Below are 26,218 nucleotides of genomic sequence, written 5' to 3' on the forward strand. Positions count from 1 at the left end.
GTATATAAATTCTACAATTTGTATATAAATTATAAGAATGTAAACAATTTCAATTACTTGGAAACAGTAGAATAAATCCTCATCAATTTTGTTTCAACATTTTTTTTGCCTAATTATTAATGCAAAATAAATATAAGTATATTTATCTATATTGCTAAATGTCCTTTCAACGATATTTGCCACACGTAATAGTTGTAACCAACACTCGCGTAGTGTATTTCATAATCATGATATCGAAGATAAATCATACGCGCAATTTAGAAAATGATTCACGCAAGCGGTGCAGTAATTAATCACACGTACAGAGTGGGGCTGGCTCAAAAGTTACCTAAGTAACTCATTTATTTTTTACGATAGACAAAAATGCTTGAAACAAATCTTATTTGGTTGTAAGGAGAGCCTAATCCGATGTTATTAGTTTTTCTGTAGGTGGGAGTGCAAAGTAGACTCGAAGAGAAATTCGGAGAATGAAAGTATCAAGACGTATCTATCCCAAAACATGCGTTGTGAGATATTCAGCTACCAAAATAGTGGAATTATAATCCTTGAACTGCTGCTTGAGCGTTGTATGAAAGTCTCATCATCTTGAATTTTAAAAACCAATACAGTGTTTTAACACTGTTAGAAAATATGTTATGTCCGTTGAAATATGAGTTCAATAGCCTATGAATCAAAGTTAATCATGGCTAAACAGTTATAATGCTTTAGTAGCTGAGTATCTTGAAAAATATTATTAAGTTAGATACATCTTATTACTTGTATTTTTCGAATGCATTAACATGTCGAATTTCGCTATATTTTTTCTTTAGAGTTGAACTATTGTAGCTAGTCATAATAATTGCACAACCTGCCGTAAAAACTCCCCACAGAAGAAGACTAGCCTCAATTTTATGAACTAAAGCTCGGATACTATCGAGTACCAATTTTAATGGTTTATTCGTAATTTTGAAAGTTGGCTTATCTTGAATTATTTTCATCTTTGACAAATAATCGATAAGAGGTGGATGATCATGACTAAATATTGGAAAATATTCCTCAATTTTTTCTCTCGTCCACCAAGCTTGTCTGTTCCACCTAATGAAGAAAAAAAGCAAGTAAAAGTAAAAGTAAGTAAGCGAAACACTGTACACCTGACCCTCTTTTTACAACGATTTTAAAGTTACATGAAATTAAATTTTGTACAGTTTTTTATTCTTTAAAACAAGCTTAAATATATTTCTATTAATCAGTATTTGCATGATTTTTATTTACACAATTTTCTTTCTTTTACACGGTACTCTTTCACCGTATAAAAAAAGGATTAGGTGTATGACGTGTATAAAGAAACACTTACGACTGGCTCCATGGAGTGTAATGATAGTGATAAAGACTGGCTTTAATGTATTTTGGAGGTTTATCACGGAATGGATTCTCCACATTATTCATTAAAGACAATACTTCAGGCTGACCGCTTAAAAGACGATAAGCTAACGACATAAGCCACGGATTCTGGTGATATGTACCCAATGCAGCAAACCACATTTGCCAGTCGAGACGTGGTTGATGTGGGGCTACGATCATACAGTTACGATCATATAGTTAAGAATATTTAAATATAGTGTTCCATATAATACGACAATTATCCATAGTGCAGATATCATTTGTTTAGACAGACATAAAATAAGCAATAATCGCTAGCACATGTATTTGACACGTGGTAGCAAACGTGTTGACAAATTTTTGATCAAGGCAAAAATAACGAATAAACAAATACAAAATGAAAATAATAATGTTACTAACGACCTACCGACAAAGGGTAATGAATTGTTAACGTTCCCTGGCTTATACAAGAATTCGTATTCTTTCCATGGCCCATCGATGTTATTGCTTCCTTCGATGATTACCTCTCGTCTACCTTCCACTCCAGTCATGCGTCTAAATAATCCATAACTATTTACCAACCGAAATGGTTCGACTTTTGCATGAATTTGTTTCAGTTGAGTCGGTATTGTTGAATTATAAGATTGATGTAACGTAGCATACGGTACCTAAAAACAGTTATCACTTTTATCTTTGCCACAGTTAGTTTCGATTTTTAACGCGTTGATCACCAAGTTATCCATTTTTACCAATTTTTTATGTTACCATAAAATTAGCAGAACTTGATAATTAAATGGGAAGAAATCATTTTCAACAAAACTGCACTTTATATGTATATCTAGCTCAGTGTCTATGATGATAATAATAATCATTGTCCCAATAAAGAACACACAAAGTCAGAAAAGTATTCGATACTTTCTAGTTGAACATTTATACTGAAACAGCTTTAATACTATCTTGTCAAGACAAACCAAGGATTCGACCACGCGTAGGAAACATATTCGATTTGTGCTGGTGATCAACGTATCAAATGATCGCACACAAATGTAACTCCATATACTTACAATACTTATAGAAACAATAAAACAAACTGCTGCTGTGTACAAACTTGTCACGAACGTCGTGAAAATTTTATTTCGCATTCCTTTGACCGTTAATAAAGAATTGACTATTGCATCTGCTATTGCTAAGCTAAGAGACGCTACGCCAATGTAAACAGAAATTGGAACCGCACGTGACAAAACATAATTGAATTGGTCTTGTGTGAAGGCTAAAAATGAAAAGTTTATAGTTGTAACGGGAGAAGCAACAATCATTATTGAAACAATCTTCCGTTTACGTTATAAATACGTACATACCGATATCACTTTGAATTGTCCAGTTATCGGTAAGTCTAACATTATAATACACACAAGTTCCATATAAGATAGCTGCATAAACTAGGCTACACAATATGGTAGAGAGATATTTTATAAAACTATTAGAACTATTATTTGATTTTCTCTTATAAAAAAATTGGTCGTCGAGTAAAGAAATGCACAAACAGATAGTTAGGAAGTTGAAGAAAGTATAGTTTCCTGTTGCTATAATGTGTATTTGAAGGAACATCTGGTTAAAAATAAAAATGATTAGATAAGTAATCACTGATATTATTACGTAACATATGCGACATATACATCCATCGAATATACTTACTTGAATATAAAAAGCTGTTATTCTCACTTTTCTATTTGGGAAGAAAAATAAAAATGGAACAACAAGTTCGGTAATATTCACAATGACTGTAGTAAAACGTAGAAACCACGTTGGCAAATGATGCGCATACCATGCTAACGGAGTAGGTATACATTGCGATTCAAAATGCACATTCAAAGCTAGAACATATTCATAACAACTTGTATAAATTATAAACCTGCTCTTTTCTTTTCTATGTTTTCATAAATCGAAGATATAATTATTTCAATATACTATACCATCTAATTTCCACCATACTGGGCAATAAGCAGTAAGTTTTACTACCCCGCTGGAAAACATTAAACGAAAAAGTAACCAACGTACGGTCCAGAAAGTCACAGCATCACTCGGTGTATTTGTTTTTCCCCGTTGAGAATACCATAACGGTGCTACTAATACACATAAGAATCCTGCTTCCAAAAGAAGCACATCCCTGTAAAATATGTAAAAAAATAAGAAAAAAGAAGAAAAAAACAAATTTAATATCAAATATTAAATATTTACCATTGAAACAACATAAATGTTTGCCCAATTCGGTAGAGAGAGTAATATAGTGACCACAGTGATGCAAATACCGGTGCAATGCAGAATCTTTGCGACACAAATCTATAACGAAATATTTATCGTTATCGTTCTTATTCCATTAATGTTCAAAGTACAAAAATATAACTGAAAAATTCTTACCCCACAAAGGAAAGAACAACTCCGATAAGTGATAATATATCTAGCATGTACTCGACGTTTAGTCCAAAGTAAGGAGCAAACCACAACAACGTTGGCTTCTGTGTTAATTTGTGAAGTAAAGTTCCCCGTCCTTTGAGATCCAACTGAGTTCTAGCTGGTAGAATTCCATTATCACCGTACAATCCTTTATATTTTTGTAACAAACGAATATACATAGACATTTAAAATTATTCTATTCTTCTGTAACTCACTTTAAATACAATATCACGTATTAAGAATATAATAGCAAGAAAAAAAGAACAATCAATAATAAATAAATAACTTTTCGAATACTTACCCGGAATTTGTACATAAAAGCTAAGGAACGCGAAGAGATATACAATACACATCCCCCGTAAGAATAAGTTACGAGTATATCGTACTTGTACCATCATAAATTCGTTGTGATCTCTACTTATTTTAAATTACTACTTCTCGTTTCTATAGAAAGAACGAAAAACCGGCAACACAACGGACAGAGCAATGCAACCTATGTTAAGTATCTTATACAAAACGTCCATTCGAATTTTATACTACGATTGCAAAAACTATTAGTTGAACTGGATTGGTGGTTTCACGTTTCACACGAAAATATGCATGCGTTGTGTACGTATGTATTATATGTAAATATCTATGTAGATACTACTGTCCCTACAATTGAACGCCTATGCTTTTAATTCTTGCTCTTTTAGAAGAAAATCACCATCTCCAGCACCAACCACAACGCCTCTTTAAAGAATGGATTTCAGTTGGAATTTGGAATTGGAACTAGTAACTTTCTCCTCGAAGAACAAAAATTAATAAACCAGGATAAAAAAGAATGATATAGTATATCTATCAAGATAGATGTAGAATCGATAGGGTTCGAAGAACTACTAAATTCCACGTGATCTAAACAACTTTTTCAGATCGTTCTTTAAAGGGATTTATAATACATGTTCTGTGATAATTTGGACAAAAATTTTGAAATAAAATTAACTATTTATCTATATTTATGCTTATCTGGATTGGCAACGTTCATGTGACACGAAAATGATAAGAGGATTACGTACTTACATAAGTAGGTACCTTTTAGTTCCTCGGGCCATGTGACACGAAAATGCATTCGATGAATAGGTCTATTCTGTACTTACTACTCTGTGACGATACATCTTTCACCAGAGTCTACATATATCAACTCAACGAACCAATAGGATTTCGATCCCACGACCATCTGTTTATATCGTTTCCATCCTTTCAGGAAATAGCTTATAGTAAACTTGTACGATGGAATAGAACTTTCCTTTCTTGCGTCAAGAAGAGGCAGCGCTGACCGCAGCCATATCGATACCCTAAACTGTGCTCAGAACTGAACTTCAAGTTTTTCTAACTTGTGACCTTTTAATTCAGTGTCATGAAACACGTGATGTAAGAAATATGTCGAACATCCGGTGTATGTGACTCCCTCTGAAAATGCAAAGAAAGTAAGTACCTACACCCGAAACAATCCGAACACAAAAATGGTGGATGCTGAAAATGATAGCCAGGATTCTAAGGAAGTAAATATCAGAGAAAATATGGATAACAATCAACAAAAGGGAGAATTGGTTCCCATGGAGGATAACGAAGTAAGAGATGTGTGTTAATTATATTGTCTTATAATCATTTTACTGTATAATTTACTTTTCCTTTTAAAAATGTTTCTCATATCTTATCCAAAAAACTAATAAACTTGATTTCGTCGTTACGTATTTAACTTAAACATTACCGGAAAATGTCGAATTTCTAAATGCATTTACAATTTGTTCAGTGATATGCTAGTGTGATTTAAATGTTCATCACAACCTGTTCTGTTCAAGGATGATGCGTTACATGTTTCAATTAAAACGTCATTCTTATGAATCTGCTTGATAAAAATCTATTGTCTTTCCAATTTGTTGTACAGGTGAATGCAGAAATTGAGGAACGAAGGAAAAAATATCAGCCTTCGCGTCTTGAATCATTCTTTGCAATAACAAAGTCTTTAATCATACGTGCCATTATTATTTATTTCGTTATTTATCTATTTAGACGTCCCCAAACCAATATTAATGTTCAATCTTCTGGTGCTGTTAATTCACCAGATTCGCTATCTATAAACATATTTCAAAATGGGACATTGTTCGATTTACATGTTTATTTATCAGAATCTGAGACTTTTAAACAGTTTAATGATACAGAGAAATTAATATGGTTGGAACAAGGATTAATTTATGGAGATTGGTATAGCGGACCAGATAAAGACGGCTCAAAGACTATAAAATATAAATTTAATCCATCCGATCAATTAAAAAACAATGGATCTATATACCTTCATGTATATGTTACAAAGAGCGGAAAATCTCCAAATCCTAAAGCAAGCAAAAATGTTTATGCGGGTGATTACATGTCATATTCTCGAATAATGTTAAATAAATTTAAGAAAATTAAATACCAAAAGAAACATAATTTGTTAACTGGTGAAACTACTGCGACTAAAGAGGAAATTGAGGTATATATAGGTTCAATTCGCTGTATACACGCGCGCGCGCGCGTCATTTGTAAAAAATTGAACATGTTAAATATTTGTTATAGAAAGCTGAAGTAATGAATCAAGAGTATGTGTCACATTGGCATCCTAATTTAACTATTAATTTAGTAACTGATCAAACTAATTGGGTACATGGTCATGTGCCATCTCCTTTAGATACGTGTAAGTTGTTTATTAGACGATGTGATTTGTATTAAATACAGCTTACATATTTATTTTTTTTAATAGACATCCAATTTTTACCTGGAGAGATATTTTATAAACCCGCGATACACATGAATGACTTTTGGAACATGCAAAGGGATTATCAACCCTTGAACGAAACTGTAAAGGAGCTTGAACTTAGATTAACTTATCAACCTCTTTCATTGTTTAAGTGGCAAATATATATAGCTCAAACAATCAGAAATACATGGACATCTTCTCTTATGGGTATGTTATTATAATCAGAGTTACGAAGAGAATTTTAGTTATATAACATTGAATTTCATATAGGAGATTCGTTGGACGAAGATGACAATGATCAAGATACTTTGAAGGAAACATTATTGGAAACTAATCCTTATCTGTTGGGTCTGACTATAATTATATCAGTATTACACAGTGGATTCGAATTTTTAGCATTTAAGAATGGTAAGACATCATTTTTCAAAATATGTAATTATGTTAGAATTCATTCTTCTAATATCGTTTTATCCGTTTTTTTTTTTTTTTCCAGATATTCAATTTTGGAACAATCGCAATTCATTGGAGGGTCTATCCGTTCGATCTGTATTTTTCAATGTTTTCCAATCACTTGTTGTTTTATTGTATGTTCTTGACAATGAAACGAATACAGTTGTTCGGATTAGTTGCGCGATAGGTATATGCATAGAAGTATGGAAAATTAATAAGGTCATAGATATTAACGTTAACAGGAATTCAAAAGTATTTGGTATCTTTCCAAAAATAAGTTTTCATGATAAAGGATCATACGTAGAATCTACCACGAAAGAATATGACGAACTTGCATTCAAATATTTATCTTGGGCACTTTATCCTCTTTTAGGAGGATATGCAATTTACTCGTTAATGTATTTAGAACATAAAGGTTGGTATTCTTGGATTCTTAGTATGCTTTATGGATTTTTACTAACATTTGGATTTATTATGATGACTCCACAATTATTTATTAATTATAAACTAAAAAGTGTGGCACATCTTCCATGGCGTATGATGTCTTATAAATTTTTAAACACATTCATTGATGATATTTTTGCATTCGTTATAAAAATGCCAACACTCTATAGAATTGGTTGCTTCCGTGATGATATTGTTTTCTTTATATTTTTGTACCAAAGACAGATATATAAAACTGATCGTACTAGGGTAAATGAATTTGGTTTCTCCGGTGAAATGGAAAATAAAATAACTACCGATAATAAACACCATGCTATCAAAGATTCGCCGAAAACTGAAACAGATAAAAAGAATAAGTAATATACAGTATAGTATAATGTTAGCGTTGAGTGTATTATTCGAACTTTATCTGAAATTAATAAACATATTAGTACCAAAGGATATATCTGCATGCATTAATACGTATCACTGTGAGTTTGATATAAATATGTGTGTAAGTATATATTCTTTTGGTTTATGAGATTTAGCCAAATAAATAAGCCTCGCAAAGGTACCAATACCCTTAAATGGGGGGATGTCGATATCCATTGTACTAGGCATAATGTTAACTGACAAAATTTTAGTACCAACATAAGCAACTATGTATATTCTTTTAGGAAGCTGTTGTCATCGTGTTTTATTTAGAATTTGTTGTCTTTTCATTTCTATTTCAATTCCTTGTAATTGTTATCGTTTTGAATGATATTGAGGAAAAAATATAAAGTTCACTACGACATTTAGAAAATATTTCAAACTGCGATTTTGTTTTTGTTGTATACATATAAATTGAAATCGTCCGAACTATGCGTACATTCATACACATATATTTACCTGAATAATTTGAATGAAAAAATAATATATTTTACGTGCACACATCATGTTAATACAATGACATTTGAGCAGTGTATCTTTTGTACTAAATATTTTAGTTACACACAACACACACACACACACACAAAATATTGCAAAATATTTTTGCAGAAAATAACAAACTTGAAACAAACTGGTTCGCGCAATGCAAATGTTTAAAATTAAATTGTGACCGCTCTTAGATACGATTATAACTATTGTTTTTAATAAATCAATATCTCTAAGTAATGTTTAATTTTATATTGTGAGTAATAATAGTTTACTATTCATTTTTCCTGAAATTAACTTGTGTTCGCTAAAGACAATGACGTTGAATAATTTAATAAAATGTACATAGACATTATGTATAGTTGAAATGTGCAGGTTTATTACGACATCAAAATATTTCAGTAACATAACAACGAGATAAATTTTTAGACAACAAAAATTATCCTTTTTATAATTGTTTATAATATAATTGTAACAAGGCTTCCTGAAAAGCAGTGTTGAGAAAATTTTAATCTGATTATATTCTCCACGATTACTTGTACAAAGTAATTGCATTGCAAAGTGCTATTGCTTTGTAAAAGTAATCATAACAGATACAATCAGATTACATTTGGTCCAATATTATTGTAAAGTATACAATCACGAAATATTAACAAGATGCGATAAAAGAAAACAATGAAAATATATATGTATATTGTATAAAATACTCTATGGATGTAATAGTGTGTAATAGCAGCACACATCATGGAAAGACGTTAATAATTTGCGTGAGAGAGAGAAAAAACGTTGATACATTGAATATATTCGAACTGCGATGTAAAAAATGTACAAGAATATTGGCAGGTATATAAGATTTACAAGAGATGACCCTATATTAAAGAAAGGTTATACTTGTTACTTATAATACAGTATAAAAACTGTCTGTAGGTATACAGCAACGCATTTAACAACAGTGTTTTCTATTTGCAATTTGTTCAAATTATTTTCAATCCTATGATTAACATGTAAATTATTCTTTAAAATGTACCGTCAATAGAAATGCAAAGTAATTGTATAAACTTAAAATTGATCGCAATATTGTTAACGTTTAATTTTTTTACGAAAAGGCACTTTCTCTTTTTGCAGTATTCCAGCAAATTTCAGCAGTATATCGAACGTCATTTATTTACGGATCCTCCTCGCATTTATAGATTTTTATGCATTTAAAATAAAAACATTAAGTAATAATAGCCGAGTTGGGTCAACTTTTAAATTTATAAGCATTATTTTTGTATATATTTTCTTAATATACTACATCATTCGTAAGAAAGCATATTGAAAAATGTGAGCTAATCCAATAGAAAAGTGTAAAACAAAGATATATTACAATATTACGATTTGGATTTCGAATTCAAGCAATGATTTGATAATTGAAATATTATTAAATAATAAAGATTACTGTTCATTATTACGTTCCTTTTTTTATAAATAATAATGGTGCGAAAGTACATTAAACCATCTGTATTGTCCATTTCATTTTAATACAGATTATCTGGTTTCAACACAAGACATTATGCATTTCATATTAACTTTTGATTGAATTGATTTCTTGTAGAAAACATTGCATATGTATTTGAAAAATCTTCAAGTTTCTATAACAAACAGGCAAAACAGCAATACTATATGTAGATATCAATGGCTATTCTTTTTGTACAAATGCACTATGATAGTGATTATGTACTAGATATAAACAATTTAAAGTACAAATTTTTATGTACAGTATTTCCATATTATGTTCAAAAAATACAATTATCTCAAGATGAAACCTATATTCTTTTAATTTGCAATCTTTCCTTATAGTATTCCGTTTAGCGCCATACCAACTGTATTTCTGTTGCTACATAAATAGTTTAATAGACAATTGAAAGTAATTGGTCAAAACAATTGAATGATTAGGAATATTAATCTTATTTCACAATAGCACTGCAAACAGTTTTCATTGAAACGTGAAAAACTATAGGTACGGAAAACGGTTTGAATGTGCATCAGTGTTCTTTGTTATACATATTTGTCTACAGATTGCATGGCACTAAAGGAAACCAAGTACTATATGCACTGACTATATAACATAGTATTTAAATAATTAAATCTTGACGGCTAAATTATCGTAAGTAAAACCTTCGTACTGTATAACAGGAATGGCCAACGACAAGTCGATCACAGCCGACAGGAGACGATTTCAACACGCCCCATTGTTAACTTATCAGTACACAAGACACAAGAAGTTTGAATGTGTTAAATGTGAAAATTTTAGTAGGTAAATATCGTGACACATTTTTAAGAAGAAACGTCGATAATATATATGTATATATGTATATGTATGCAGAAGTTGGCCACCCCTGCTGTAGAAAACTGCAATCCTGAAATGTCGTTATATTTTTAAATATTAAAAGAGCAATTTACACAGCACGTAGATGTACTGTATCTGTCGTTAAATTCACAAATTTGAAGAATAAATTTAAATAATTTATTTCGATTAATCAAATTGCATAGAACAAAATAATAAAAATTCAGTAACACGTTGATAAAACGCCACTTACTTATTTTTCTTTCGGCACAAGATATCCGTTGTGATTCGAGTCACCAGAGCAGCTGTATAAACAAAATATACCGCCTAGCTAAATGTCAAAGTGATTGTCACGCACATATTGTGACTGGATATACATATATATCGTGATTCCAGGAACAAATTCGTGCCTTCATCTTATTAAAACGTTATGAGCAATCCCGAATTGTAACGTTTTATCGAGGAGTTACTGTAACGAGTTATTTCTCTTGCAATAAAAAGTAAAAACAAGGCAGTGTGAGTATAGTGAAGTTTAATAGTAATTAGAAGTAACTAAAAAATACTGTTCTACTTTGTACGTTGCACAGGTTTTATATGCAAGTGTAAGCCTGAGAGGCAGCTTTCTTTTAAAATTATTAAAATTTCTTCAAGTCACTGTACACAAATTTATAAACTTATTCTACTTAGCACAGAATGCGCTACTAAAATGGCAGTACTTTAAGTAACGGATAACCCCGTACTACTTTATAAATGGGCTGTGCTTGACATTATTTAGACATGTTGTAAGATCTTATTGAAAAAAGTCGTTCTACAAAATTTCTGATCGTTTCAAGCCTAAAAGTATTCTGTATTTTCCTATGTAAATGAATTGCTATACTTCTGTTCTTATAATTTGTTCGTACATGTTCTATCATAGATTAGAAACTTGTTTCATTGCTTGTACAATACTCATGATATGCGCTTCATTTAAGTTGCAAGGCCTGCATCTTTAGCTATACTATAGAATACAGTAGACGAATTATTAAGTAACGCTTCTGGGGACTCGTATTCCACAATAAGTCCATTATCCAGTACAATGACCCTATGAAATATTTTTTATTTATTATTAACGAATATTTTAAAAAGTTCTATTATAATTTTTCGAAACATACCTGTCTGAATCGAGAATTGTATTAAGTCTATGAGCTATTGTAAGAACCGTACAATCTTTAAATTCTTGTCTAATTGTTGTTTGTATTAAATCATCTGTTTCTAGATCGACTGATGCTGTTGCTTCGTCGAGAATAAGTACTTTTGTTTTTCGAAGTAATGCTCTTGCTAAACATATCAACTGTCGTTGACCTATGCTCAAATTTTCTCCACCTTCGGTTACTTCGTGTAAAATACCATTTGGCAAATCTGAAGTACAATAAAATGCAGAACATTTAACATGTATTTATTTTTAATATTAATTATTTAAAACCAATCAAATTGTTTTTACTTTTTATAAAATATTTAAGATGCGCGTGTTCCAAAGCTCTCCATATTTCGTCATCAGTGTGACGATTGAAAGGATCCAAGTTAATCCTCAAACTTCCTGAGAATAGTACAGGATCTTGGGGTATGATAGTTAATCTAGATCTTAGATCATGCAGACCCAATTTGGCAATATCAATATCATCGATAAAAATTTGTCCCGCAGCTGCTTCTATTATTCTAAATAAACCCAATGTCAATGAAGACTTTCCAGCACCGGTTCTACCGACAATACCAACTTTCTCCCCCCCTTTAATGGTAAATGTTAATCCATGAAGTACAAGTTCTAGGCCTTCTCTATAACGAACTTTGTAATCTATAAATTCAACGTGTCCCTGCGTAGGCCATTCATTAGGCGGCGTATAATTCGGATTTTTCCACGCTGCTTCTTGAGGAGTTTCTGTATATTCTTTTATTCTTTCTACCGCTACTATATTTGTTTCAACATCAGAAGTCATTCTTACTAGCCAATTTAATGTCTGAGTAACCTAAAGAGATCATTTTTATTATAAAATATTCTACAATCGAATAAACGTAAAGCGTAGTTATTAGATAAGGCTAAATGTTTGCTCTTACTTGTAAGGCATAACTGACAGACAGACCAACTGTACCGGACGCCATAGTATCTCTATTTAATACAGAAAAAAATGCAGCAAAAAAGATAATTAAGTTTCCAACCATTTCCAAACGTACTGCCAGCCACCTTCAATAAAAACATTAATTAGATTTCGTGTAATCAATCATTTGTTTCCTTTATATTAATCTTATACTACTGTTTCTAAGAAAATTTATACCTATTTGCAATTATACTAGGATAATAGCACACTTGATTAAAATCCACTTTACTTTCGGATTCACGAATAAATCGTTCTTGTACACCAAATGCTCTGATCATCTGTGCCCCTAATAAACACATAATTAATATTAACCATGTATCATGGTAGAATCAGATTTAAAAAATTATTCATATTTTTACTAATTTCTCTATACGCATATACATATATTTAAGTTATAAAAATTATTAATGCAGCAGAGGAGAGTTTATTCACATACCAGATACTGACTCACTAAAATGCGAGTATATAGGAGATCTTGAAACGGATTCTAAACGTTTCAGTTGTCGGGAACTTGCAACATATAGTCGTTGAATAAAGTAATAAAGTACACCTATTGGTATTATAACTGCTATAAATATTGGTGTGCTAAAACTTATAACCACTAGAGTGGCTATAACCTGTAATATGAATGCGTTACTTAGAAAAAGGAGAATAGATTTCAAGAATTATTCTTTCGCTATACATGTATAATACAGAAATGAATGAAATATAACCATTTTACAGAACATGAAAAACACAGGACAAAAAAGTAAATTTGTATGTACATAAAAAATACCCATAAGTTCATGTATGCAATCGTAAAATTAATAAAATAGCTGTGTGACAAAAGAATTCAGAAACTAATAATAATCATGCAAATTATAAGATGAAACACCCATGTCTACTTTTCCAAACACCAATATGCAACTGAATGCAAATAATATATTTTAATTTACCCATGATTATTAAATAGTGTCTCAAACAAATGTATACAATATCTATACCAGTACATAATTGTACTATTAAAATATTAATAGTTGCACACTTGCACAATCATTTTCTACCATTTATTACAGAAACACATTTGCCATATTCACCACTTTTAACACACTAAACTGCAATTATAATTTATTGGAACGGACACAATTATACTCAATTATAGCTTCTATAACAACATACTTTATGCACGCTATCCATTTATAATCAACTATACATCATCGTAGAAGAATGTAATTTTAGTGCTCGAAGTTTCACCAAAAAAGCTATAATCGAAGTACAAAAACCATAACAATTTGTTTTTTCTAAGATGTCGTTAAATAAACGAATGCCCATGATGTATTTCAATGAAAATTACATCAGCATAAAACCAATACAAACCCTTTGATGAAATGGAAGAATGCAAAGGTAGATCCAATGAATTATGACTAAAGGAATCACAGGAAGGAAATAATAAGAATCAATTGTCTTAATCTGATTCAGGCATTTCCAAAAATTACCTCAAACAAGCAATAGATGCTATCAGAAATTTGTTGAGGAAGAGATGTATCCAGGACGTCGACGTCTTTAGCAAACCTGGAGATAATACGACCAGTAGGAGTCGTATCAAAGAAGGTCAATGGAGCACGCATCACAGCACGCAGCATCACTATGTGCATCTGGCGAGCAGCCAGCCAACAGCCCAGCTGCGGTGCCAAATCGCAGAAAAAACTCGCCATCGCTACAACATCAGACATGGTTGGCTTTCATTGTAACCACACTAAGAAGAGTTTAGAATTTTTAATATTTGAAGCTGTACCAAAACTTTAGAAATCTAAAACATTCAATAAATGTTTCTCTTTATTTAATAATTTTATATAAATTTATATCTATGACTATAAACTTTTTATAAGATAAAATATTCAACGGTATATTCCATATTATGATGTAATATATGTATAAATTTGGAAATTCTATTCGTTTCTAATACGCATGAACAATTAAAAAGACATATCTTTTTAAAAAATAAATTTATAATACCAAAAACTAAAAATACTGTTTTGTCTCATGTTATGCGAGGGGGTGAAGTTTGCTGTGGAGAGGCATGCCAGGCACACATAATGAAACAACGTATTCAGGATGTTTTCCAACGAATAACCAGTATTAGGATGTGATTCTACAATATGCCAAAATAAGACGGAATTGCATTTTATACATTTTTACTTTGCAATCTACTATAAAGAAATTATCGTAGTCAACAAAAATTTCCAAAAAATATTTTTAAGAAAAAATACAAAGCAGAATTTTTTACTTTTCATAATATCTGCCTCTTCCAAATAAATATTTTGTAACATTTCTTTCTCATAAAGAACAAATGAAATATTTCATTTAATTAAAAAGTTTATAAACGAAACTTAAAAGGAACTGACTTTTACACAAATATAATTGATTAAACTTTTTCTCTATTTTCTCTAATAAAGACAAAATTTAATAACGAATAATGAATAATTCGGACATAAAGACTCAAACGCAATTTCATTAGCCTTAATTTTCGTCTTGTTTTAGCAAACTGAATCACCTCCTAAATTATTATCCATCTGTAGGTAAACACCCTGAATGAGCAAATTAAGCATTCAAAAAGTTTAAGCAGGTAAAGAAGCAAATACATAACATAAATATATTCAAGCACAGGCAACAACATTATCTTCCTAGTTAAAAATTGATCGTATAATTGTGTCCATTACCTTATTGTTTATGATGTTATAGTATTTTACTGTAGTTTTGTACATTACAGATTGCTGGTGATTGTATAAAAGAACTATTAAAGGTGAAATTTGTTTCTCTAAAGTTTTGTTTGACAACTCTCACGAATGTCCATAAATTAAAATAAATTATGATGTAAGAAATGTAATACAATACACGATTTTTATTCTGTGTATTGTTCACAATGTTTAATGATAAATTTTATTAAAAAAAAGTTTGCAAAAATATCAACAGATTTATATTAACTATAATAGCGTTTAAAATACAGTCACTGTACAATCAAATTTTTGTATACCTAAGAAATGATGATCATAAAAGTTGAAGACAAGAATTTTACAGTTTCATTATATTATATTACTATATTAAAAGCTAAAATTTACTGAATTAATGCTTTTTGTCAATTGAATAACTACAAATTAACTATTATAACAATGGTTATTTGGTATGACAACTTTACTGGACGATATACAACATATCTATGTAACACTAATTTATTTTAACATGCAAATTACTTTTTTAATGACTTCAAAAGAATTTGTAATTTTAAAATTTTTAAAATTTTAAAGATTTGAGAAATTGAATTATCGATCATACATATTACCAAAATTATGATTGCAACAAGTAAATGGTTACAATTTTCACTAAACGTTACCCCCTTGCCCCAATTTGATACGTAAATGTAAACTTTAACTTGAAATACTTTTACGAAAATCAGTGTTTATTAAGCGCAATATTTACAACGAGAAAATATCATACCGAAAGGAAACAAGCAATCCAAGAACGCAGTATGGATGGTAGACTATTATCAATGACTTCAGTGTCTGCACCGAGTCGACTAAGAATTCGACCGATTGGAGTTTTGTCAAAGAACATTATTGGGCTGCGGAGGATTTGGTGCAACATTGTCTCGAAAAGATGTATCGAAGCGTATATTGCTCCTTTTGCCAAAATTAATGCCCCTCCAAGCACTGCCAAGCCTATAATGATTGGTGGTAACTTTGATATATCATTAAACCCGACGACATTGATATCACGAATTTCATATACGGTTCTTGTATTTGCATTTTACGTTAATGCAGATGAATTAAGGGAAGACCTAATTCGTTTAATGGCAAATAATCATCTTCACTATTACTCACCATATGTCTAACACCATGTACAAGTTCCTTACTGCAGTCACACATGTATTGAGGTGCATTTATAATTAGGAACAGTATTATTAGTGTGTACATAAATTAAATAGTAAACATGCACTTGGTAATTGTTGTTTTAAATATCTTTCACTTTAAAAAGAAAATTCTCTATACATATAACAAGTCTCAGACTTTCTGACAGAGACATTTTTATATTTTACTATCAATTCGTGTGTGTTTACGCATTGGTAAATGACTAATCAGTTTTTAATTAATACAGTTGCGGAACTACGTAACATAAAAATTAATTTTATTTTACCGAATTAACTTTGAATTCCACATTCCGTAAAACAAAATAACCATTGCTTGATCTTTAGTGATAGGATATTCTCAAAACATTCGACCCGAGTGTGTTTTTATGTCAAATAGAATCAGATACGCGTTCACGTTCACAAAATGTTATTATAATAAACACAATTAAGCTAAGCTTATATTTAAGTCAATGGCATTAAAAATAAATATTTAAAAAGTTATAGATCTATATCCTAACGAAGTATACTATTATAGTATAATTATTACATATATTGCCATAAAGAATGGTTATTTGATTTGATTAGAAATTGTAACATTATTGAAAGTATAAACAGAATGATCTATTTGCATTTATAACTGCTTTGTATTGCATGACCAGTAATTGAGAAATACTTATTAATATAGATACTTAAAAGAAACTCAATGTTCTGGTAATAAGCAGATGTTAAAAAGCTTTACTGTTTGACTACTTCATGCTCAAATATTATATTAGTGTCGGTACAAACTATTTAATTAATTTCTATAATTCTACACTATCAGTTGCAAGAACTTATATACATTTTAGTTGGCAAGTGAACAATATGTATATGCAAGTACATGCGAAATTGAAATTATTTAATTTTGTACGACAAAGTAACCGAAACAGCTGTATTTAAACATATATTACTATAAAGCTTTACTTTGCTTATAACAACACAGCAAACCACACTCGCACTAACATTTTAGAATAAATTTAGTTATCGTGTAATACGGAATTGTAAAAGTAAAAGAAATGTTATTGTTATAAACTTAATGTACACAGTGTTAATAGCAGGACTTATACAAATATATTTTTTACTCATAATGTAAAATTAAATAATAAATTTAGTTGCCCCAAAACTGTGTAATCTGTGAAGGAACATGCTTTTTAGACAACATTGATGTTATCATAAGTGAAATAGTTTAGATAATAACATATTTCATAAGGAAAACCTTACCTTATAGTTCTTTGTCAAATGTTTAATTCTAGTATACTCTTTTTTAGGGGGAAAAATTTCTGACTATTACTGAATACTTAAACATTTTTAAAAACATACCCTGTCCAAGACCAAGTCCACCATATACTCCAAGATATAGATCTTGTTTTGCTCTATCGAATGTATTATTTTTATTATAATCTGTCAAGTTATCATCGGACCATAGACCAAGCCAAGAATTTGAACCAATACTAAATCCTTGGAAAATAGCATTCATTATGATAGTTGATATCGATAAAAACCATCCAATGGATTTGAAGTAATGAGAATACACTTGCCATTTAACCTTATGAACGAAAACAGTATAGAAATATATTATTAAGAATTCTTTAATAAATATGATAAAAAATAACTTACACTTCCAGTCTCACTTTTTTCTACGTCTATTAATTTTTCTGGTAATTTTAGCGATTTCAATTTTGTCTCCTTTTGATTATTACTGTGTAAATAACTTCCAGATTGTTGACTATCTGTAGAATACTGTCTGAAATTTTTGTCAAGCAATCCGATAGATTAGAAATAGCATAAATAAGAAAAGGCACAAGTAGCAAAGAAAACAAAGGATGATAAGAGAATTTTACCGTTTTAAAGAGCCATTTAATGATTTTCTGTCGGGTATAGAACCAGACTCACTGTGACTTTCTGATACTCTTGATTTACCCTTTGCTAATTTCTGTTGCAGTTCGCTTGATCCTATCGTTGATTCCAATTGTTGTTTAATTTCATTTAAATCTGCTTCTGAGCCATCATCAGCATGCACTGTTTTAAATTTATCATAACAGATTTAAAATAATACAACAAATGTAAAAAATGCATTATCACAATATTAGAAAATAGTAATAAAAAATTACATTTTTACATAAAGTTAAAAAGTTCTAAATACATTCAAGTAAATCATGAGCTGTTAGGTTTTAGCATTTTAGTATTAATAATATTTCAATAATACTCTGACTCAAGTTTAACACATGCACTATAAAAAAATTCTACATGCATATCTTTTTTTTATATTAATATCATACTATACTAAGAGGATAGTAGAAAATTGCACTGGAAATGGTTTCATACTATAAGCTGGCTGATAAGTTTTTATAGTAGCAAATTGCAAAAAATACTAACATCCTTGATACTCTAATATCACAAGCCAAATGCAATGTAAACCATTTTCCGGGCAATCACATAAACTGAAGTAGGAAAAGGAATCGTAATTACTTTTTCACTGACTTACGATTTCCAACTTAGATCCATGAAAAATATAATTAAAGATTAATAAAAAGTATGAATAGAGAAGTTGAAGAAATAGAAGAATTGATGTGTACCTTCTTGAAGATGTTGCACTAAAAATTCAGCAAAAGCTCCCCTTTTCTCTAGAAGCTGTTTGTAACTTCCAACTTCTGTTATTTCGCCATCTTTAAGTACAATGATATTATCGACCTCTGGTAAGTAGGTAATGCCATGCGTAACAAGTATTCTTGTTTTCTTCTTAAGCAGACCACTACTGCCAATCACATTTTCAAATATGTGTTTTCCGACATGTGAGTCTACAGCACTCAACGGATCATCCAAGAAATAAACATCGGAATCATTGTACACTGCTCTTGCTAATGCTACTCTTTGCTTTTGTCCACCCGATAAATTTATACCCTTTTCTCCAATTTCAGTTTGATCACCTGCAGGCAATATTTTTAAATCTGGACACAATGCACATGCATCAATTATACGATTATACGAGCTTTTATGCAATGGTTTTCCAAATAAAACATTATCTTGCAATGATGCATTTTGTATCCATGCTTGTTGAGATACGTATGCAATCGAGCCCTGTTACACACAAAAAAAGGATTCCCATATTAAATAATACACTTTCGTGTCGTACGAATCAATGGAAATATATTTACTTTTGTATTAACTCTGCCACTTATTCTGTCCATCTCTCCAAGAAATGCAGCTATAAGAGAACTTTTACCTGATCCCACTGTACCAACAACAGCTACCAACTGACCCTGTTCTACTTGTATATTGATATTTTTTAATGTTGGTTTTTCAACATTTTCCATATCCCATGTAAAAGTGCCATTCTCGATTAATAGTTCGTGTGCTATATCGTATCAATAGAGTAAATTTATCGTATAATATACCAGTAGTATAACACAATAAGCTTATAAGGAATGTTTGCAAAATATCTCATCCTTTCTTTCGATTTTGATAAAACTTGAAGAGACGACAACGAACTATGTTTATTTTGCATACTGACAATTAAAAACATACAATGAATAATCACAGAAATCTCTTTTCCACGATAGAGATGATAGTTACGTTTTAAAACACGTATCGCGAACGACAATTTACAAAGTGACTTTTTAATTTTTTTGTTACCGATGTATACAGCTTATTATTTCCCTTTAACACTCGGACGGTGGACCGTCGAGCGACTCCACAGACGGCGACACGGCGTCTGTTCGGACCCCAACGTAACCTCACATAAAATTATATGTAATTGATTATTTTTACTGACTTCTATTGTCCATTAGAGTTTCGTAGCATTTTTCAATATGATATTCGTCACTTTAATAATCTTTTGGTTCTGGGTTAACATCACTATGCGTCGAACACTTTTTTTTCTCGTTATCGGTCTAATATAAACACAAGACACGGCGTGTCTAGACTTATCTGGCGCCACCGTCCGGCTGTTAAAGAACCATACAGCAGAAATTGTTTAAAAGACTCCTTCGTATATCGAATACGAACAAACTATAAAATACCATCAAAAGACAAACTTTGGACGGTAATTTTATTCCTTCAATTTGAGTCACTGTCGTTTAAAAATATATACGTACCCCTCTTATTTTTAGCCATTTTACAAACTTGCAAAGTTTTATCAAAGTTGAGGAAAGACATTTCACGGATATTCGTTGTTAGTTACATAGAAGACTTACGCTCGGATGGATCGTGTTGAACATTATTAGGGTCCAATTCTTCTGTATTCATGAATTTGTTAATACGTTTTACGGACACGTAAGCCTAGGTATTATATATATATTTCATTATTAAATAAATAATTGTATGCATCGTGACTGAACTTCACAGATATTTTCATTTACCTGAACCATGTTACCAATCATCATAGGTAATATAGAAAGAGGAAACCTTAAGATATTAAAAAGACTGAGTGAAACAAAAGCAATTTTGCTATCTAAACGATTGTTTTCATCTATAAGTACATATGTTGCAAAGGATACTAAGGATACCTAAAAATTCATAGAAAAAATAAAAAAAATAACATGTCATTCTTGTATTTAACAGTGTAATTCTGTTTAACAGAAACTTACTAAAAAGGGAGCAAAAGACCAGATAAAACTTGTTCCAGAATTAAGATATGCAGCTTCCTTTAATACTTTGATTTCTTTCATACGTATCTTAAGTATTTGCTCTTCAAACGAAGGTTCCCATGCATATAACTTTAATACTTTTATACCATTGAGAACTTCATTCATTAACTTCACTCTTTCATCTTTGTGCTTCATTTGTCTGATTTGCAATGTTTTCACTCTATTTGTGATCAATACGTTTATTGGGATAAGAATAAGTAGAACGGCTAAACCAGCAAGTGCAGCTGGTCCTAATATTTCCCACAAAAAGTATAAAGCTAACATTATTTGCAGCGGTGCAGACCAAATCATATTTATGTACGCTGTTAAATCCATAAATCTCTGCGCATCCACAGACATTAAATTCACTATTTCACCAAGTGTTGATTCCTTTCTGGCAGAATTAGACATTCTTAATGCCTTTCGATAAATTGCAGCTATTAATGCAGTACGTATTCGCAATCCAACTAAGAACATGCGATGAAAGTATTGTGATAAAATTAATGTTTGAAATATAGCTGTAACCAGGAGTAAAACTGCATACAAATAGCCTTTCCAGATTGTTTCATGCCCCTCGATAAATTGAATGAGTAGTCTAAATTAAAAACAGTATACTTAAAACAAAATACATTTACAAAGTGGAAAAGTCGATAACAAAATAAATTAAGCTACTTACTTCAATATTTGTGGACTAACAAAAGCCATAATATCTTGCACAAATTTAAGTAGAGCTCCAAATAGAAAAGTAGCACCAAAAGCTTTACAAAGAGGTGGTAAAACCGACGATACCTTCTTTCTACGTCCGCTATTAAAATCTACTTGACCCGATGACTTTCTAAACGATGCCTTAGTGCTTTGTACACTGAAAAAGGAATAAAAGTTACACTTATATTTAAATATAATATTTATTTACAAACTCGTTATGCATATTAAACTTACCTAAAACAAGTCCAAAATACTCTTGTTAGCAAAAATAGATTTATATTTAATTATTAATGTAATTTTCTATGTAATTTCTTTAATTTATTATAATTGTTTTCTTATTATCTAATATTAAATACAAATGTCACACTTGGAAGAAGAAATGACGAAGGTAAGGTGGAAGAAGACGGTAAGGGAAGGGGGTAAGGTACAGTGTATCAAAATATTCATACCCATTAATCTCACATTGTCTTTCCTCAACCTTCCATTAAGATCTTAAAACTATTGTAACCAATCTTACCTTTTTTAGTATCATTCGATATTGAATTTAGATATTGCGAAAATGTCTGTTTTTCGGAAAACGAAAAAATGTACATTGTGTGGTGGTGATGGTGATGGTGAGGGGAGTAAAAAAAGAATGTGCCGGTGCACGATTAGTAATTAAATATGAGAATATAGTAGAAGTAAATGTAAAGGAAGATGGAGATCTGTGCAACTTTAAGAGAAACAATAAATAAGTACAATACATAAATATCACACTCACTTGTTACTGTTTTGTGCATTTTTATTCCAATATTTATCAAATCTTGGTACGATTTCACTAGCTGTATCCTCTGCATTCATAGACCATAAATCTGTAGCTTCCAAAGGTTTTTTGAAGCCTTGCCATGCCATTGGATCAAACCAACTAAACAAAATTTTTGCAGGAAAGGAAGATTTTTGCTCTGGACATGGTCTTTCTACCTATTGATTTTAATGTGTAACATTAAACTAAAATATTTAATTTAATCTATAATATATATACGTAAATAATTTATTAATTAAATTACCCTTGGATATTCAGAATATTTTGGTTCTGCATCAACCAAAAAGTTCAACAAGAACAGAAGTACCACTATTGGGTAATATATCATGTACGATACAAAGGAATAGGTTACTTCTCCCTAAAAAAAATAGTATGTGGTATAAATTATATATCATACAACATAATCTACTCGATAGCATACAAAAATCTTTGTGTTTTAACAATTATATTGCTATTGAACAAAAAAATAAAATAGTTTGTAACTTGAATTAAATTTGTATTAGCACTTTATTTGCAAGTCACGAAACTTTTCGTGTTTCTTATTTTTATGGCAGTTACCAAAAGTGTACAAGAATTCGAGAATATCGAGTCGGGTCAGGACAAAAATTTTTCTCTGGATGAACTCCCGGAAATTTGGGATTCCTAAGAGTGTTCAATAATAATTTCATTCAGACGGTTGAGGAATGTGTTTACAGAAAGGGCAGTTAAAGTGTCCAATCTACAATTAACATACCCCATTGATATATTGCCTTAGTAAACTTCTGTATTGAACAACTCCACACAGTGCAAGAAGAAACCAAAATAAAAACAATAGTCCAGAGGTTTGCATTCCACATTTTCTATTATATACTACTAATGTAAATACTAGAATCTGCAAAAAAAGATAATAGAAATCATGTTACTGTAAAAATTTAATCTTCCATAGCTCTTTAAAGATGTTAAAAGTAATTCTTACAAGAGAAATTATTTTCACTAACGGTGTACAATAATCAACACTATAAACAAACCGAGAAGTACTTCTATGTATAGCCTCTCCTAAATCAATGATACTAAGTACAATTAATGCTGCTATAAACACTTGTTTAGAAACATATAACCATGTATATGGAATATTCTTTCTTTTACTGTTTATAAGATAATAAACTTCTATCGCAGAGAAAAGCCATAAAAATGAGCATGGTACCCATAGTAATATAGTTTTTTGAAAACATTCTGGGATATCTGGATCGTGTGTATTCCATACTTTGTCATTATCCTAAAATAAAAAAATATATGTATACAATACTTGTTTTTTAACTGAAAGTACCAATTCTATTGTAAAAGTGGTTAAATTTTAACAGCAGTTACATGTCAATGTTACCTTGTATTCATTGCAATTATTTCTATTTATCTTATGTTTCTACTACATTAAACAATAGATGTATCTATGTATGTTTAAAATATGTCAAATATGTAAATAAAATATCCAAAATATATATGAAGATATATTACCACATGCAGTCCAGTTATTTATATGTATTTCACTACCCACAACAGAAAATAGTATTTATGTCATCATTTTATTCTTTCTATCTCATATTAAGAAAATGTTCAATTTTATTAATTATAAATATATGTGAATATTATCATTTTTTGAAAGATATGTATCCCGTAGTTACGGAAATCTTATTACTACGTCACTTGTACACGAAGAACCTACACTGGTGTATATGATAATATGTGTCGTCATGCCTAGCCATCTTCTCGTAAACGCACGGTATTAAGCTGGAGATCAGCAATTTCATTTTTGACCAAAATCCTTTTCCTTTAGCTACACTAAACCACCAACATTTCTTACACAATGTGTCTTGTATAATTGTATGCGTGCGTGCGTGCGTGCGTGCGTGTGTGTGCGTGTGCGTGTATGCGACTGCATACTCAATTACTCACCCAAAATTTGGTACCACAAAATTGATCCATAGTTTGATTCTGCCTAATGATACATTTACTTTTTCATTAGTTTTCTTATTCAGTTATATTTCGATTATACAGTTTATCGTATTTCTTCATAAGTTTTCTGAGACACTTGATAAGATGTTATACATTAACTAATAGATATCTCCAATTTCGAGTAAAGGTTGTATCTGGCCACAAGACAGTCGTCCGTAGAAATGCACAATTATACGATATATTGGCATATGCCCAACATCGATGATAGTTCACCGTCCACTCGCTTTCTCAAGTAAACGCAAACTGTGCCTGATTCAGTCCGATTCACACTATATAGCATTGTCGGTTTATTTCCCCAATCGAGATTGTACATTGCTGTATATTGCGTCACATTATCTTCTCTGCATGCGCACAGTTTTAAAATAACGGTTCATCTTTTGAAAACAAATCTAATTTTTCATACGAATTACGGCAAATTTCACACGAGATAGTAGAACTTTCGAAAATTTATAGACAATACACATTTGAAAAAGAACATTGTTAATAAAGTAATATGTTAGTTTAATGTGATTTAACTTTATGCTATTCATGGCGTACTTACGTACTGTACTGGTACAAAGTTTACTTTTCTTATTTACTAGAATACAATTCAGGCATTTTTTATCGTCAGCATTTGTTTCATGCAACATATTAAATATACATACGTACATTCTTTTTATGAAATTCAAAAAATATTTGTACAAAAGAACAAGAAGAAGAGGTTATAATAAAAAAATATAGTAAACTTTGTTGTTTACAATTTCTTCATATAGAAAATGTAATATTAAATGTATGTAATATGAAATTATAACAAAAGTTTAATACTTGAAATATAATTATTTTGTTATAAATAATTAAATATTATCGAAGGCTGTTTTGAGACGTTTAACTGTATTTGTTGAGTTGATGCTCGACAATGCATAACCTTGAATTTTTTTACTCAAGGCAAAAGAGATACAAGCACATAGTACGTACATACATACATTGTCTTTCCGCATAAATTGCATTGAGAGTATTACAATCAGATAACGTACATAATGACGCTGCTGAATGTTGATACTGATAAAAATAACGATAATACAATCATTGCATTAATGTATGTAACTTATATTAATTGTATATAATTTAATTTTAAAAAGTTGTATCTTTGTTTTTCAATCATTGCCTATAAAATTATAGAAATATTCATTCGATTCTTTAATCCTTATATTACTATTCACCGTGAATTAATTATGTGTTTATTTTACAGTAAATCTGTATCTGTTACTATCTGTTTTTATTTGAATTTATCAGACTTGTTTAAACAACAAAACGGTGCTTAATACAAAAATTATTTATCTTAACCAAGTGTTTGCTATTGT

General features: G+C 30.5%; 3 protein-coding genes across 8 annotated transcripts; 1 reads left to right on the forward strand and 2 right to left on the reverse strand.

Moving 5' to 3' along the window:
* Positions 1-83: 83 nt before the first annotated feature.
* Positions 84-4,995, reverse strand: LOC122404798 (lipase maturation factor 2-like). 2 transcript variants are annotated; one of them, XM_043409041.1, is made up of 10 exons: positions 4,873-4,995; positions 3,778-3,961; positions 3,598-3,699; positions 3,333-3,526; positions 3,055-3,233; positions 2,718-2,967; positions 2,424-2,629; positions 1,787-2,027; positions 1,334-1,550; positions 84-1,074 (listed from the first exon to the last, which is right to left on the reverse strand). In XM_043409041.1, exons 2-10 carry the CDS (start codon positions 3,822-3,824, stop codon positions 753-755), a joined length of 1,758 nt encoding a protein of 585 aa, XP_043264976.1. In that variant the 5' UTR covers positions 3,825-3,961; positions 4,873-4,995; the 3' UTR covers positions 84-752. The 2 variants fall into 2 exon arrangements, with proteins under 2 accessions (XP_043264976.1, XP_043264969.1); XM_043409034.1 differs by lacking the exon at positions 4,873-4,995 and adding an exon at positions 4,115-4,572.
* A 292-nt stretch (positions 4,996-5,287) lies between these two features.
* On the forward strand, positions 5,288-10,693 carry LOC122404809 (cleft lip and palate transmembrane protein 1 homolog). 2 transcript variants are annotated; one of them, XM_043409063.1, is made up of 7 exons: positions 5,288-5,423; positions 5,741-6,325; positions 6,409-6,526; positions 6,593-6,796; positions 6,860-6,997; positions 7,083-7,454; positions 10,556-10,689. In XM_043409063.1, exons 1-7 carry the CDS (start codon positions 5,316-5,318, stop codon positions 10,678-10,680), a joined length of 1,650 nt encoding a protein of 549 aa, XP_043264998.1. In that variant the 5' UTR covers positions 5,288-5,315; the 3' UTR covers positions 10,681-10,689. The 2 variants fall into 2 exon arrangements, with proteins under 2 accessions (XP_043264998.1, XP_043264988.1); XM_043409053.1 differs by having other exon boundaries at positions 7,083-10,693.
* A 955-nt stretch (positions 10,694-11,648) lies between these two features.
* On the reverse strand, positions 11,649-25,404 carry LOC122404770 (multidrug resistance-associated protein 1-like). Of its 4 annotated transcripts, none has more exons than XM_043409005.1 (23): positions 24,819-25,404; positions 23,845-24,144; positions 23,623-23,760; positions 23,134-23,247; positions 22,848-23,047; positions 22,322-22,342; positions 22,059-22,244; positions 21,344-21,977; positions 21,116-21,262; positions 20,951-21,035; positions 19,913-20,112; positions 19,334-19,835; positions 19,243-19,251; positions 18,599-18,776; positions 18,375-18,501; positions 18,078-18,303; positions 14,314-14,534; positions 13,275-13,455; positions 13,016-13,124; positions 12,798-12,924; positions 12,187-12,709; positions 11,858-12,104; positions 11,649-11,787 (listed from the first exon to the last, which is right to left on the reverse strand). In XM_043409005.1, the coding sequence occupies exons 1-23, from the start codon at positions 24,846-24,848 to the stop codon at positions 11,673-11,675; spliced, it is 4,620 nt and encodes a 1,539-aa protein (XP_043264940.1). In that variant the 5' UTR covers positions 24,849-25,404; the 3' UTR covers positions 11,649-11,672. The 4 variants fall into 4 exon arrangements, with proteins under 4 accessions (XP_043264940.1, XP_043264932.1, XP_043264947.1 ...); XM_043408997.1 differs by lacking the exon at positions 14,314-14,534 and adding an exon at positions 16,313-16,533 and having other exon boundaries at positions 24,819-25,402; XM_043409012.1 differs by lacking the exons at positions 14,314-14,534; positions 19,243-19,251; positions 22,322-22,342 and adding an exon at positions 16,313-16,533 and having other exon boundaries at positions 24,819-25,401.
* Between the last annotated feature and the right edge of the window lie 814 nt (positions 25,405-26,218).

Source organism: Colletes gigas, unplaced genomic scaffold (assembly GCF_013123115.1).
Source record: "Colletes gigas isolate AHSC1104 unplaced genomic scaffold, ASM1312311v1 Colletes_gigas_Sc00001, whole genome shotgun sequence".
In the NCBI taxonomy this organism is placed as follows: Eukaryota; Metazoa; Arthropoda; class Insecta; order Hymenoptera; family Colletidae; genus Colletes; species Colletes gigas.